Below are 15,238 nucleotides of genomic sequence, written 5' to 3' on the forward strand. Positions count from 1 at the left end.
AAAGGCGCCTTACAAATAAAATGTATTATTATTATTATTACTATGAAAAATAATGTTTTAATGTAGACACATACAATCATCATACTGCTGTGAGTATACTGTATGTATGAAGTGTTAATTCAGGGCTAAGGCAAAATATCGAGATATATATTGTGTATCGTGATATGGCCTTAAAATATCCATCCATCCATTTTCTACCGCTTATTCTCTTTTGGGGTCGCGGGGGGCGCTGGCGCCTATCTCAGCTACAATCGGGCGAAAGGCGGTGTACACCCTGAACAAGTCGCCACCTCACCGCAGGGCCAACACAGATAGACAGACAACATTCACACTCACATTCACACACTAGGGCCAATTTAGTGTTGCCAAAATATCGATATTAAATAAGACCACATCACCCAGCCCTAGTTTGACCCCTGTAATTGCAAACAAAGGCTTGTACATTAAATACTAACACTGATATTCTCTCGTGTGCCCGGCAACATACAAATACAATCATAAAAAAAATAATACAATGTGATTTCCGGATTTTTCTTTTTAGATTATGTATCTAACAGTGGAAATACATCTATGATGAACATTTCAGAGTAGAAAATGATTTTTTTATTTAATTGTTTGTCACGAAAAAGGGAGGGTTTTTGGGTCGGTGCAATAATTGTAAGTGTATCTTGTGTTTTTTATGTTGATTTGATTAAAATAAAAAATAAAAATTAAACAAATAAAAAAAATCCCCCCAAAAATCTGCGGCCGGTACCAATCGAGCCGCGGCCCGGTGGTTGGGGGCCGCTGTTGTAGATAACGTTCAAGTACCAAACTTCATATAAAAACATCTTGCTTTGTAAATAATAATAACAGTGCAATTAGTTCCTCCGTTGTTTCACTTAAAGCATTCGGTAAATGCATAAAACGCTTATTTACAAATAGTCCGTCAAGGAAAATATCCCTTCAACGTTGCCAGATGTACGAATGTGATTGCATGTGTACGACAATTTCCCCCAGGATAATAATGTTGACACATTTCTCATAAAATGCAATAATTTTGACACATTTCTCATAAAATGCAATAATGTTTCTCCTTCAACACATGGGTATCAGCAAACGCAAACGTGATACAGCCTACACGGCACCTTCCAACTTGATGTTGCGCATTGTAAAGTCTCACGTACATTTCCACAGCCACATGAGGGCCTGTTCTCCCTCCGACAATGCTATTTGTCTATTTAAAGGTAAAACCGCATCACGAGCAACACTATAAAGGTATATGAAAATGTTACACTATACTAGATAGTCTTGCTCAACATTAAATCGGTTGTGTGCGATAAATGTCCGCTTTCGATACGATAATTTGCCATTACCTATCTGGCAACCTTGCTACTTTGCGACAATCGTCAATGGTGTAGGCATCGGAATACGGCAGCGAGAAGAAGATGGCGGAGGGAGTAAACGATGCTGAGCTACTCAAGGAGAAGGCTAATAAATACTTTAAAGGTGAGTTGGCAAGACTGTCAAGTCGGTGACTTTAATTGGTGGCTTAAGGCAAAATAAAGCCTATCCAGCGTTTGCGTTGGAGAGTTAACTATTGCTGTGAAACGCTGCAGTTAACAGCCACACGTCAACGTGAAGCTAGGCTAGCAGTGCGCAGGGAGCGTGCTAAAGCGTGAAGCCCATTCATTGAACTACTGAGAGCGCTTATCCTGTCCGGCTTTCAGGAACACCGCCTGGTTATTGCCCCGTGCAAATAAATGTATTTCACTGACCAATTTGCCATCGTTTACTCAATAAGTTATCAAAATGTATAAAACGTTGTTCGTAGCAGTTGCTAGAATGTTCTAATGGCCAACGGAAGCATGTGAGCCTCACCACCATAATTACAGGTCTCACGCTATATCGATTTTGCCACACTTACATATGTTATTTAGAGCGATTTTTCTAATGGGAATATAACTCATTAACAATTAAATTAATACTTTGTCTTTGGGGATATTCTAAATAAGGCTGGGTGATATGACCTTTTTTTTAATATCTCGATATTCGTAGGCCATATCGCGATAAACGATATATATCTCGATATTTTGCCTTAGCCTTGAATTAACACTTGATTCATATAATCACAGCAGTATGATGATTCCATGTCCGGGGTATGGTCGCAGGGGCAGCAGCCTAAGCAGGGAAGCCCAGACTTCCCTCTCCCCAGCCACTATGTCTAGCTCTTCCCGGGGGATCCCGAGGCGTTCCCAGGCCAGCCGGGAGACATAGTCTTCCCAACGTGTCCTGGGTCTTCCCCGTGGCCTCCTACCGGTTGGATGTGCCATAAACACCTCCCTAGGGAGGCGTTTAGGTGGCATCCTGACCAGATGCCCGAACCACCTCATGTGGCTCCTCTCGATGTGGAGGACCAGCGGCTTTACTTTGAGTTCCTCTCGGATGACAGAGCTTCTCACCCTATCGCTTAAGGGAGAGCCCCACCACCCGGCGTAGGAAACTCATTTCGGCCGCTTGTACCCGTAATCTCATCCTTTCGGTCATGACCCAAAGCTCATGACCTTAGGTGAGGATGGGAACGTAGATCGACCGGTAAATTGAGAGCTTTGCCTTCCGGCTCAGCTCCTTCTTTACCACAACGGATCGGTACAACGTCCGCATTACTGAAGAGGCCGCACCGATCTGCCTGTCGATCTCACGATCCACACTTCCCCCACTCGTGAACAAAACTCCTAGGTACTTGAACTCCTCCACTTGGGGCAGGGTCTCCTCCCCAACCCGGAGATGGCACTCCACCCTTTTCCAGGAGAGAACCATGGACTCGGACTTAGAAGTGCTGATTCTCATTCCGGTCGCTTGTCACTCGGCTGCGAACCGATCCAGTGAGAGCTAAAGATCCCGGCCAGATGAAGCCACCAGGACCACATCATCTGCAAAAAGCAGAGACCTCATCCCATGGCCACCAAACTGGAACCCTTCAACACCTTGAATACGCCTAGAAATTCTCTCCAAATAATTTATGAACTAAATTGGTGACAAAGGGCAGTCTTGGCGGAGTCTAACATATTGTAGGTGTCTACATTAAAACATTATTCCTCATACTGTATTAATATATGCTCATTTTAAACCTTCATGCAGAGAAGGAAATCCCAACTAAGTCAATTGACCAAAACTGTATTTATTAAACAGTTATTAAGCAATGGCACAAAATGTGTGTCATTTCCAAAACAGAAAGTGCAAGATGGTCAGAGACATTTTAAAACAAGCTATTAGTGCACTTTTGTGCTTGATGTCACTGAGATGACATATCAAAAAAACACTAAATTAAAGTGCACTTTTTGTACAGAACGCCACTACAGTAGTTAAAACAAAGTGCACTTTTTTGCATGGTGTCACACAAGATATTTCAAAAACTATAAATAAAAATTAGCTGCATAATAGGAAATCAAATAGTGTTTGTCCTTCGCTATGTGGTAGGTTACTTCAGACATTATCTCCTTTTGTTGACTATTTATTTCATACGGTGTTGATCTGGAAATGTTTGCCTCGTCATTTTGATGGTTTGGGCTTGTGGCACCAAATGGAGATGTTGCTATGCGGAGTAAGCACGCTTCATGCTCTTGCAGGTGGCTTTTCAAAGGATGCTACATATTAGCAGTAATGCTACTTTTTGTAGCAACGCTTTTGCCCCACAGTTGACAATTTACAGTTGTCTGTTCGACATATTCCGCTTGAAGCCAAACCACCGCCAGACGATGGAGACCCTGCTGTTTTTCTTGGGAATTAATTCTTCCTTCATTTGTTACCAGATTCGCACCCTCTTTCTCTCGTATCACCACTCGCACGGCTCCGCTAGCATCACAACTAACGTTACCCATGCTGCTACCTCTCTGCTCGGCGAGGGCGTATAGGTATCTGACGTATGACGTGACAGTATGTGACATGTAAGAAGGTGCACTTGCTGTCTGCGAGAAGGACAGCAGCTAAAAGCAATTGCGACCCGCGATATATCGAATATATATCTATAAATCGCCCAGCCCTATGTATTACGACTGCACACCTGCCCACTCCAGCAACTCCATCATCAAATTTGCGGATGACACCACCGCAGTGGGGCTCATCTCGGAGGGAGACGAGGCTGCATATCGGGACGAGGTGGAGAAGCTGTGTCAACAACCTGGCCCTGAACACCTCCAAGACCAAGGAGCTGGTCATAGATTTCAGGAGGAATAAAACGGACATCCTCCCCCTGATCATCAGCGGTGACTGCGTGAAGAGGGTCTCCGACTTCCGATTCCTGGGAGTCCACCTGGCCGAGGACCTATCCTGGAGTACCAACACCACGGCTACCATCAAGAAGGCACACCAGAGACTGCACTTCCTGAGAATACTCAGGAACAACCACCTGTCTCAGGAGCTGCTGGTGTCCTTCTACCGGTGCTCCATTGAGAGCATCCCGACCTACTGCATCTGCGTGTGGTTCAGCAGCTGCCAACCGCAGAGAGAACGGCGCTCCAGGGGGTCATAAAGTCCGCCCAGAAAATCATCGGATACCCCCTCCCCTCCCTGGCTAACTTGTACAGCTCGCGCTGTCTCAGGAAAGCACAGAGCATCCTGAAAGACCAATTCCAGCCCGGGCACTGCCACCTAGAACTGCTACCCTCGGGCAGACGCTATAGGGTGCTAAAATCTAAAAAACAGCTTTTACCCAAGAGCCATAGTAGCATTCAACAGGCACTGAGTGAGCACAATGTCCTCATGTGTCATGTCTTTTTATTTATTTATTTTTTTTCTCGTACTATAATGTGCAATAATGTTATATGTATATGTGTATATATATTTATATGTATGCATGTATGTGGATATATATATATATATACACACACAGATACATCTCTTATTTATATCTTTTTTACTATTTATATTAGCAAATTGTATATGCACCTTAGGGGATCTGCTCCAATTTCGTTGTTCTTTGAACCTGTTCACTACAATAATGACAATAAAACTCTATTCTGTTCTATTCTATTCTAGTATTGTAGTATTTTATCCAGTGAAAATGTCCTTTCTGTTTTGCAGATAAAGACTATGATAATGCAATCAAGTACTACTCAGAGGCCTTGGAACTCAATTCATCCAATGCCATCTACTACAGTAACCGCAGTCTGGCATACCTGCGCACTGAGTGCTACGGCTATGCCTTGGCGGATGCGACCAAGGCCTTGGATATAGATAAAAATTACATCAAAGGATATTACCGCAGGGCCACTTCCAATATGGCGCTGGGCAAGTTCAAGGCTGCATTAAAGGACTATGAGACGGTAAGAACAGCATAACCTGAAACTGAGTAAGGAAGAACCATGTAGACCTGGCCAGGTTAAGCATGTGTGTGGATCTTAATCTCCACAGTTTGAAAAGGGGATTAGCCTGTAATCCAGTCATAATTCCAAAGTGGTCAAGCTTGCAAGAACTTGCATCAATTCTTATTTGGTGTTGTTTCATTTATTGGAATGTAAGAAATAATGTGCAGCTGAGATAGGCTCCAGCACCCCCCGCTACTCCAAAAGGGACAAGCGGTAGAAAATGGATGGATGGATGTTAATTTTTGGATTAAGCCCCCTTAAAATAGCACTTGGACTACTATGAATCGATACATAAACATTTTATAATGTGTAATGTAATGACAGGTAGTGCGTGTTCGACCGAACGACAAGGATGCAAAAATGAAATATCAGGAATGCAACAAGATTGTCAAACAGAAGGCCTTCGAGAGAGCCATCGCCAGCGACGAGATCAAAAAGTCTGTCGTCGACTCTCTGGACATTGAAAGCATGAGTGAGTGTAAAAATAAAAACAATGCATGCATCCCGACATGTTTGCTCTGAAATGACAATTGTCTCTCACGGCAGCAATCGAGGACGACTATGCCGGGCCCAAACTGGAGGATGGAAAGGTTACGATGAAGTTCATGAAGGAAATGATGGAATGGTTCAAAGAACAGAAGAAACTGCACAGAAAGTGTGCTTATCAGGTAAACAGTTACTTGCTTAAAAAGACACAATGAAGGAAACTTTTGTGCATGCAATTAGTTGTTTGTTCTATTTTACAGATTTTGGTGCAAGTTAAAGATCTTTTATCCAAACTACCCAGTCTTGTTGACATTGCGATAAAAGAGGTGAGAATGTCTTTCAAACTTCTAGAGATAGCTAGTAAAGCAGACTGTTGCAACAGAGTGCACATGAGAGTATATACCTATACGTCTCGACAGGGCCCGTGATTTTAGGAAATTATAAGTGGAAGAGGATGATGGATTGTGGGGCTGTGGCTGCCATTTCTAATGGCTAAAGCTTTTGTCTACATACACTGTAGGTGTACTGTATTTTTAGTACTGTGCGATAGGGAGCAAAAACTGATGAAAAGGGATTGTACAGAGACAAACTGGAACTTTTTTTTTTTTTAATGAGTAAAATTGGTGGAATTGATCCATATAAGCAATGGCAAGATTTGAACTCATTCCTTTTGTAAGCAGTTCACCATGAAAAAACAGACATCCATTATTACTTTAAAATACTTTGATCACAGCGCTTTTCCTCCGAAAATAATATTTATTAAATTTTGTGCTTACCCAAAATGTAAAATAAACAGACATGTTTGTTTTTTTAAAATGGTGTACATTGTTTGTAGCCCGCGACTAGCTTGGCTAACACTGGCAGCCTACCAAGTGCAAGCATGCGAAATCCATCCATCCATCCATCCATTTTCTACCGCTTGTCCCTTTCTGTCTGCGAAAACACGGATATCCACGTTTTTAAACATTGATTTTTGCAACAAAATATCACTTTTATATTTTTTTAAATTAAATATTAATACAAATAAGATTGAAACAAAAAATGTTGAACGGTGGCCTCAGCCGCAGAGTTGTAGGACTGGGAGACGACAAGGAGCACTGAAACAAGCCTGCGAGTTAGCTAAACATTTAGCTAGCTTACTTGTTGTTGCCTCTGTTTGCTGTTCGAACCACAACGTTGACGACTGTCCACTTTGCTGCTGATCATATTTGGATGATTACGATCCGAACACTGTTGGTTCCAAACCAGTTGTACTTTTAGGGCATTTATTAGGAGCCAGCGAGAAGATATATTTTGAAAAGGTATATTTTTGACTTGACGTAATGTAAACGGAGGTCACAACCCCGGAAGTATTCTATATTATAGATTAAAGTCTATTTTTTGGATCGAACGCTGTTTTATGTTTGATTTACATAACAAATTGTTTTATTCAATCACATGTAAACATATGAGAGCATGTTAGCATCTACTGTTAGTATGTTAATGCTGATGAGTTGTTGGTCCAAAAATCAAACCTCCCATTAATACCTTTTTAAATGTGTGTTAAATTATAAAATACATAGTCACTCAATTTACCATACTACATACATATTTTCATGTTTTTATATATATATAGTACTGTGTATAGTGATGCTCCCTTGGCAAAAATGCAATTTCAATGTTATGTGTATTTATAGAAAGAAATATGTTATTAGAAAAATCTTTGTTTATTCCTGCTATTTCCCCTAAAAGATGCGTTGAAGCGAGACGGTGTGTTTTATTGATTAAGCGAACAAATTAATCGATAGATTACATAAATAATCAGCTGCAGCTCTAAAAGCAGTTCACATTTGATGCATGTTAGCATCACAGTATGAGATAAAACTGAGGTGAACTGTTCAATTTGTTCTTTATTTCCTTCATGAAATACTTCAATCTGTTCTGTCATCCAACAGCCAGAAAAAATAACCATCTGTGGCGACACACACGGGCAATACTATGATCTCCTCAACATCTTCGAGTTGAACGGCCTCCCGACTGAGAGCAATCCCTACGTATCCTTTTGGGTCTGACTGCCGCAGCCTTCAGTTTGTACTTCCAGCTAAAGTTCTTAACTCAAGTAAACGTAGCTGTTCAATGGTGACTTTGTAGACCGTGGCTCTTTCTCTCTGGAGGTCATTCTCACCCTCTTTGGATTCAAGCTGCTCTACCCCGACAACTTTCACCTGCTCCGAGGTGAGGTGTCACATGTTCGTCTGTTTCGATTGGAGTTGTGAGCTAAGGTTGACTGACTTGCAGGTAACCACGAAACGGACAACATGAACCAGATGTACGGCTTTGAGGGCGAGGTCAAGGCCAAATACACTGCACAGATGTTCCAGTTATTCAGTGAGGTTTTCCAGTGGCTGCCACTTGCTCAGTGTATCAACAACAAAATACTGGTGAGCATTGTGCAATATTACCTAAAACATGCTTTAACACGCCATACAGCACATGTCAATAAAGCAAAACTTTATGGAACTGTTAAAATATTAACGTCCATGACGTGATGCGCCTCAGGTGATGCACGGGGGACTGTTCAGTGAAGATGGAGTCACGTTGGAAGACCTCAGAAAGATCGAAAGGAACCGACAACCTCCAGACTCAGGTATGATCTCCTAGTAGTTGAAAATGATGAATAAGGATGTTCCGATCAAGGTTCCATAGCTTTTATTACGTACAATTGTTTAATCAAAACAAGGTCAATAGTACACAATAACTAAATAAATTCAAAAACGACTATCCATGAGTGTTTTAAATCAATCGATTTTTGCCCTTTTGAAAGGGAACAGATTACGCAAAACCAACCGTTTTTACCTATTGGTACCTGTATTTTTGTATTTGGGATCTGCGTAAGTCCGGAAAATATGAAATCAATTCATGGAGGCATTGCGGAGATATTGTATTCCTTGCCCCATTTGTGTCGTTTATTTTAAGGGATGTCAGCGGATTTTCTATATGGTATAAATTTACCTAAAATGCTTTGCGTGAGTCCCCCATTGTAATCCAATGCTGGAGTTAAAAAGCTCCTTTTTTTTTTTCTCTTTCTTCATTGTGGGGAAGACTGGCTCGCACATGCATCCTCCGGTGTTGCCATTTCTAATAGAAAGTAGAGTGTAGTTCTAACTAATACTGTCAGTAGACTCTATGGAAGTGCTAAAAACAACAACATGGCTGACAGGTAGAAGATGCAGTCGAAGTGGAGCCATGTAATTAAGGCCGCCCACAAAACAGCGTATCCTGAAGAGATGTTTATAAAGCAGTTCAAAAATGGTCTGTCCAACAATCTATGCAAAATTTTGACTAAAAAAACACCATGTGGTCAGCATGTAATGTAGAATACAAGGAAGTGTTTTATATGTATAAAAAAATATGACTTAATTTAGTTTCAAGTTCAGATAATTATTCACTGGTTTTGGAAACATTAAAGAAACATTTTTTGAGACTAACAATATCGACCCGATCACTCTAATACTGATCATACTCTGATAATACCTTTCGTATGGACATCAACTTATGGATTGAGCTGCCCTTCTTTCACACAACGCCTACTGATTGCCATAATGCTGACACACCAACAGCTGTTTTTATATTTTCCTCTTATTAATCTCCTTGTTAATATCTGCTGTAACACACCTATCTGCACTTCTTAAACTTTTCTAAGCTCTTATGTATTGGTTGTGTTTAAAGCTAGTTTAGCAGTTAGTTTAACTATTGGCATGCCTGCGCCTGACTTTCTTTCGGTGTATAACATGTTTAGGCTCGTCCTCTAATGATTATGGTTGAAGTTTATTTTTTACATTTACACAGATACCATATAATACATCATACATTCATATTTTCATTTTTTATTTATAATGATGGTTGATCATGAATGGTACTAAGAAGTGTAGTTTATTTGCAGTAATAGAAGTGATTATTGTTAACTTGGGGAGCAGCTACATCGTGTGGGGAGACATGATTATCTGCTAGCCGCTTGTCAGCTGGGGGGCTATAAAATACAATGTCTGCAACAAGGGATCGGCTTTAAAAGTCATTAATAGACAATGGCGATGACATCGTTTTTATTAAAATAAGTTGATTGTTACCACATCCCTAATGATGACTATAATGAAGAACATCTCAACATCTACCTCGCCTCTCCCTTGCAGGTCCCATGTGTGACCTTCTCTGGTCAGACCCCCAACCTCAGGTCAGCACCGCCCGAAAACCTCATCTGTGTCTTCCTGTTTCCCACTCAATCCAACATGAACTAATTAATAAGCGTGTGCTTGATGTAGAACGGCCGGTCGATCAGCAAGCGAGGAGTGAGCTGTCAGTTTGGGCCGGATGTGACAGAGCGCTTCTTGGATCAGAACAAACTGGACTACATCATCCGGAGTCACGAGGTCAAGGCTGAGGGTTACGAGGTCACTCACTCAGGAAAGTGCATCACGGTTTTCTCAGCACCCAACTACTGGTGCGTACCCCTTTTTAGATCATAGTCAGTAGCGACTGGGGCTGCTCGCTCGTAACGTGTGCCGTCTTCTGCTCCAACCAGTGACCAGATGGGAAACAAAGGAGCTTTTATCCACCTCAGGGGATCTGATCTCAAGCCAGAGTTCCACCAGTTCACTGCTGTGGTCAGTAGCACCGTCCACCGCATGATGACAACTTCCTCTGTTTTACTACTGGGCGGCATAGCTCGGTTGGTAGAGTGGCCGTTCCAGCAACTTGAGGGTTGCAGGTTCGATTCCCGCTTGTGCCATCCTAGTCACTGCCGTTGTGTCCTTGGGCAAGACACTTTACCCACCTGCTCCCAGTGCCACCCACACTGGTTTAAATGTAACTTAGATATTGGGTGTCACTATGTAAAGCGCTTTTAGTCACTTGAGAAAAGCGCTATATAAATATAATTTATTTCACTTCACTACTTTAATTCAGCAGTTAAAGTGACATCATCACTCTTCTTTCCAGCCTCATCCGAATGTCAAGCCCATGGCATACGCCAACACGCTGATGCAGTTGGGGATGATGTAGAAGCGGCGCTGGTTCGTCAGGACAACCTCCCGTATGACCTGAAGCAACACACTTCAATCTTTGTGTCCTCGATTCCAGCTTTGGCCTAAGGGATCCCGCTCCCAATTCACGGTGCGGTGTAGTTCAAATGGGAGGAGATCGCTTAGACCCGCCCAGTCCACAAGGTTATCAGTTCAAACTGGAAAATCCCCATTTCCACAGTCTGCTCGCCTTGTACACAAATCCAATATCCCAGATGTGTCTCCGTGGAGCTGCTTGGTTTTTGAAGGTTTGATGTACTCAGCAGATGGAATCAAATATCTGGTCCGTACCAAAGATCTGTAGTAGAATGATTGTCAAGTTTTCACGAGGAGTAACTCCAAGAGATACTGTTAGCATGTGCGCACATCTGAAACGTTTAAGGGTGGCATTTCCATCATTGTGTCTCCAACCAGTATGTCATTTTCTTCATGTTTTATTACTTGACAGAAATATGAAAAGTAAATATACAAAAGATCCCAGCTCACAAAGAGAGACTGACTTTGGGTCCACACAGAGGTGCTGTTTGCAATTTGTGAGGTTTTAGCTAGAACAGACGTGGTAACGTTTAATTTGCACTGTTTCCCACGGAGGAAAATACCGCTGCTCTCTGTCTTACCAGCCCGACAGCTTGCACACTTTTCAATGTCCCAACCAGTTCTGGTGTTGGCCCTACACAGACACTGCTCCAGTCTCCTCAACATGTTCGATGACCTGTGACTGACTTGTGGAGTTCTCCAGTACACAAAACGTCCAAAATGTATCCTGTCTTAGTTGAAACGCACAGCTGCATTGTTTAATGACCCTCTACTTTTTAGGTAAATAAATACAATAAATAGTAAAATGTGTATATATACTGTATCATTTGAGATTCCATGTAACGTTTGGAGAAAAAAAAATACAAAAAATTAATCCAGTGGTTATAGAAATGTGTGGGTCATTTGTGGGGGACAGCAATAATTTTAAATCGAATATATGCATGTACTACACTTAAAGTATTTGTTCTTTCCACTGTTTTAGTTTTTATGTATGGGAAACATTTTCAATTAAGATAGATATAGTACTTTATTGATTTCCTTCAGTAGCGTTCCCTCAGGAAAATTTAAATTCCAGTAGCAGTGTACAGATTTAAATTATAATTTAAAAAGTAAATAATGGAGGTATATATGGAAATATAATTGAATATATAACAAGAATAAAAATAAAAAGTAACAATGAGAATAAAAATATAACAGTAAAAAGCAAGAATATAGCAAGAGAAAATGGGCAGCAATGACCATGTTATGAAGAGGAAAACTGTAGAAAAACGATAATACTGTCGATTATATGAAATATGTGTTTATTGCACCTTTTAAAATGTATTGCACTGTTTTGTTGCAGTTTATTTCAGTATTGTTATTGCTTTGCGTCCCCTGTCATCCTAGTACCCCCCCTCCCCTCAGAGAGGAGTTGTACACTCTGATGGCGTGTGGGACAAAGGAGTTTTGAGTCTAGTCTAGCACTGAACAGGTTTCTCTGGCTACTGATAACGCTATGCAGAGGGTGACTGGCATTAGCCATGATGCTCACTAGTTTTTCCACAGTCCTCTTCTCTGCCACCGTCAACGGAGAGTCTAGTTTCATTCCGATCGTTGAGCCGGGCCGACTGATCAGTTTCTCGATTAATTGTATTTTAAACAATTGTTGACAAATAGTTGGGCCTGAGAAGTTATTTTTTTTCTGTGCATCGAACTGATGTTATAACAACAGACATTTATTTTAAGATACATTTTCAGTGAACTGGAAATTACTTGAACTCCTCCTCTTGGGGCAGGGTCTCCTCCCCAACCCGGATATGGCACCCTTTTCCGGGCGAGAACAGTAGACTCTTACTTGGAGGTGCTGATTCTCATCCCAGTCGCTTCACGCTCGGCTGCAAACCGATCCAGAGACAGCTGAGGATCCCGGCCAGATGAAGCCATCAGGACCACATCATCTGCAAAAAGCAGAGACAAAATCCTGCAGCCACCAAACCGGATCCCCTCAACACCTTGACTGCGCTTAGAAATTCTGTCCATAAAAGTTATGAACAGAGTCGGTGAGAAAAGGCAGCCTTGGCAGAGTCCAACACTCACTTGAAACGTGTCCGACTTACTGCCGGCAATGCAGAGTTAAGTACAAACCCCGTTTCCATATGAGTTGGGAAATTGTTAGATTTAAATATAAACCGAATACAATGATTTGCAAATCAATTTCAGTCAATTGAATATGCTACAAAGACAACATATTTAAAGTTAAAACTGATAAACATTTTTTTTTTGCAAATCATTAACTTTAGAATTTGATGCTAGCAACATGTGACAAAAAAAGTTGGGAAAGGTGGCAATAAATACTGATAAAGTTGAGGAATGCTCATCAAACACTTATTTGGAACATTCCACAGGTGTGCAGGCTAATTGGGAACAGTTGGGTGCCATAATTGGGTATAAAAGCAGCTTCCATGAAATGCTAAGTAATTCACAAACAAGGATGGGGCGAGGGTCACCAATTTGTAAGCAAATTGTCGAACAGTTTTAGAACATTTCTCAACGAGCTATTGAAAGGAATTTAGGGATTTTACCATCTACGGTCCGTGAAATCATCAATAGGTTCAGAGAATCTGGAGAAATCACTGCACGTAAGCGATGATATTACGGACCTTTGATCCCTCAGGCGGTGCTGCATCAAATACCGACATCAGTGTGTAAAGGATATCACCACATGGGTTCAGGAACACTTCAGAAAACCACTGTCAGTAACTACAGTTGGTCGCTACATCAGTAAGGGCAAGTTAAAACTCTACTATGCAAAGCGATAAGCCATTTATCAACAAGACCCAGGAACGCCGCCGGCTTCGCTAGGCTCGAGCTCATCTAAGATGGACTGATGAAAAGTTGTAAAGTGTTCTGTGGTCTGATGTGTCCACTTTTCAAATTATATTTGGAAACTGTGGAGGTGGTGTCCTCCGGAACAGAGAGGAAAATAACTATCCAGATTGTTACAGGCGCAAAGTTCAAAAGCCAGCATCTGGGATGGTATAGGGGTGTATTAGTGCCCAAGGCATGGGGAACTTACACATCTGTAAAGGCACCATTAATGCTGAATGGTCCATACAGGTTTTGGAGCAACATATGTTGTCATCCAAGCAACGTTATGGACATTTCAGCAAAACAATGCCAAGCCACGTGTTACAACAGCAAGGCTTCGTAGTAAAAGAGTGCGGGTACTTTCCCGGCCCGCCTGCAATACAGACCTGTCTCCTATCAAAAATGTGTGACACATTATGAAGTCTAAAATACGACAGCGGAGACCCCGGACTGTTGAACAACTGAAGCTCTACATAAAACAAGAATGGGAAAAAATTACACTTTCAAAGCTTCAACAATTAGTTTCCTCAGTTCCCAAACGTTAATTGAGTGTTGTTAAAAGAAAATGTGATGTAACACAGTGGTGAACATGCCCTTTCCAAACTACTTTGGCACGTATTGCAGCCATAAATTCTAAGTTAATTATTGTTTGCAAAAAAAAAATTAAGTTTATGAGTTTGAACATCAAATATGTTGTCTTTGTAGTGCATTCAACTGAATATGGGCTGAAAAGGATTTGCAAATCATTGTATTCCATTTATATTTACACCTGAAACAATTTCCCAACTCCTATTGAAACGGCGTTTTTACCCAGGAGTCTTGTTCCCGAGTGAGTGAAGAGTGGGTCGTGAGATCGACAGGCGGATCGGAGCGGCGTCTTCAGTAATGCGGACGCCCTATCGATCCGTTGTGTTTTTACACACAAAAGCAAAGCTCTCAATTTACCGGTCGATTGACGTTCCTATCCTCACCTACAGTATGGTCATGAGCTTTGGGTTATGACCAAAAGGACAAGATCACGAGTAAAAGCGGATGAAATTAGTTTCCTCCGCAGAGTGGCGGGGCTCTCCCTTAGAGCAGTGCTTCCCAACCACCGGGCCGTCGCTCGATTGGTACCGGGCTGCAGAATATTTTTTTATTCATTTAAAAAATATATATATTTTTTTTTTTATTAAATCAACATAAAAACACAAAATACACTTACAATTAGTGCACCAACCCAAAAAACCTCCCTTCTTCATGACAAAAGAAATAAAATAATATCCCCCACCCCCCTGCCGGGCAGCAGGACAAATTATCAAGCGTTGACCGGTCCGCAGCTACAAAAAGGTGGGGGACCACTGCCTTACAGAGTGAGAAGCTCTACCATCCGGGGGGAGCTCAAAGTAAAGCCGCTGCTCCTCCACATTGAGAGGAGCCAGATGAGGTGGTCCGGGCATCTGGTCAGGATGCCACCCCAACGCCTCC

At 41.6% G+C, this 15,238-nt stretch overlaps 1 protein-coding gene across 1 annotated transcript; it reads left to right on the forward strand.

Annotated features, from left to right (window-relative positions):
- The first annotated feature begins 1,337 nt into the window (after nucleotides 1-1,337).
- ppp5c (protein phosphatase 5, catalytic subunit) lies at nucleotides 1,338-11,734 on the forward strand. Its single transcript, XM_061877491.1, has 13 exons — nucleotides 1,338-1,488; nucleotides 5,062-5,303; nucleotides 5,670-5,817; nucleotides 5,892-6,013; nucleotides 6,092-6,157; nucleotides 7,766-7,864; nucleotides 7,940-8,045; nucleotides 8,109-8,251; nucleotides 8,370-8,457; nucleotides 10,001-10,041; nucleotides 10,130-10,308; nucleotides 10,390-10,471; nucleotides 10,806-11,734. Exons 1-13 carry the CDS (start codon nucleotides 1,428-1,430, stop codon nucleotides 10,866-10,868), a joined length of 1,440 nt encoding a protein of 479 aa, XP_061733475.1. The 5' UTR covers nucleotides 1,338-1,427; the 3' UTR covers nucleotides 10,869-11,734.
- Nucleotides 11,735-15,238: the final 3,504 nt, after the last annotated feature.

This window comes from Nerophis ophidion, linkage group LG18 (genome assembly GCF_033978795.1).
Source record: "Nerophis ophidion isolate RoL-2023_Sa linkage group LG18, RoL_Noph_v1.0, whole genome shotgun sequence".
Lineage (NCBI taxonomy): Eukaryota > Metazoa > Chordata > Actinopteri > Syngnathiformes > Syngnathidae > Nerophis > Nerophis ophidion.

What these genes read in the sequence shown, in the direction of transcription:
- ppp5c (XM_061877491.1), top strand. Translation starts at nt 1,428, where the DNA reads ATGGCGGAGGGAGTAAACGATGCTGAGCTACTCAAGGAGAAGGCTAAT. An exon ending in CAACTTTCACCTGCTCCGAG is followed by an intron (nt 8,046 to 8,108) that starts GTGAGGTGTCAC and finishes ACTGACTTGCAG; the next exon opens with GTAACCACGAAACGGACAAC. An exon ending in CCGACAACCTCCAGACTCAG is followed by an intron (nt 8,458 to 10,000) that starts GTATGATCTCCT and finishes TCTCCCTTGCAG; the next exon opens with GTCCCATGTGTGACCTTCTC.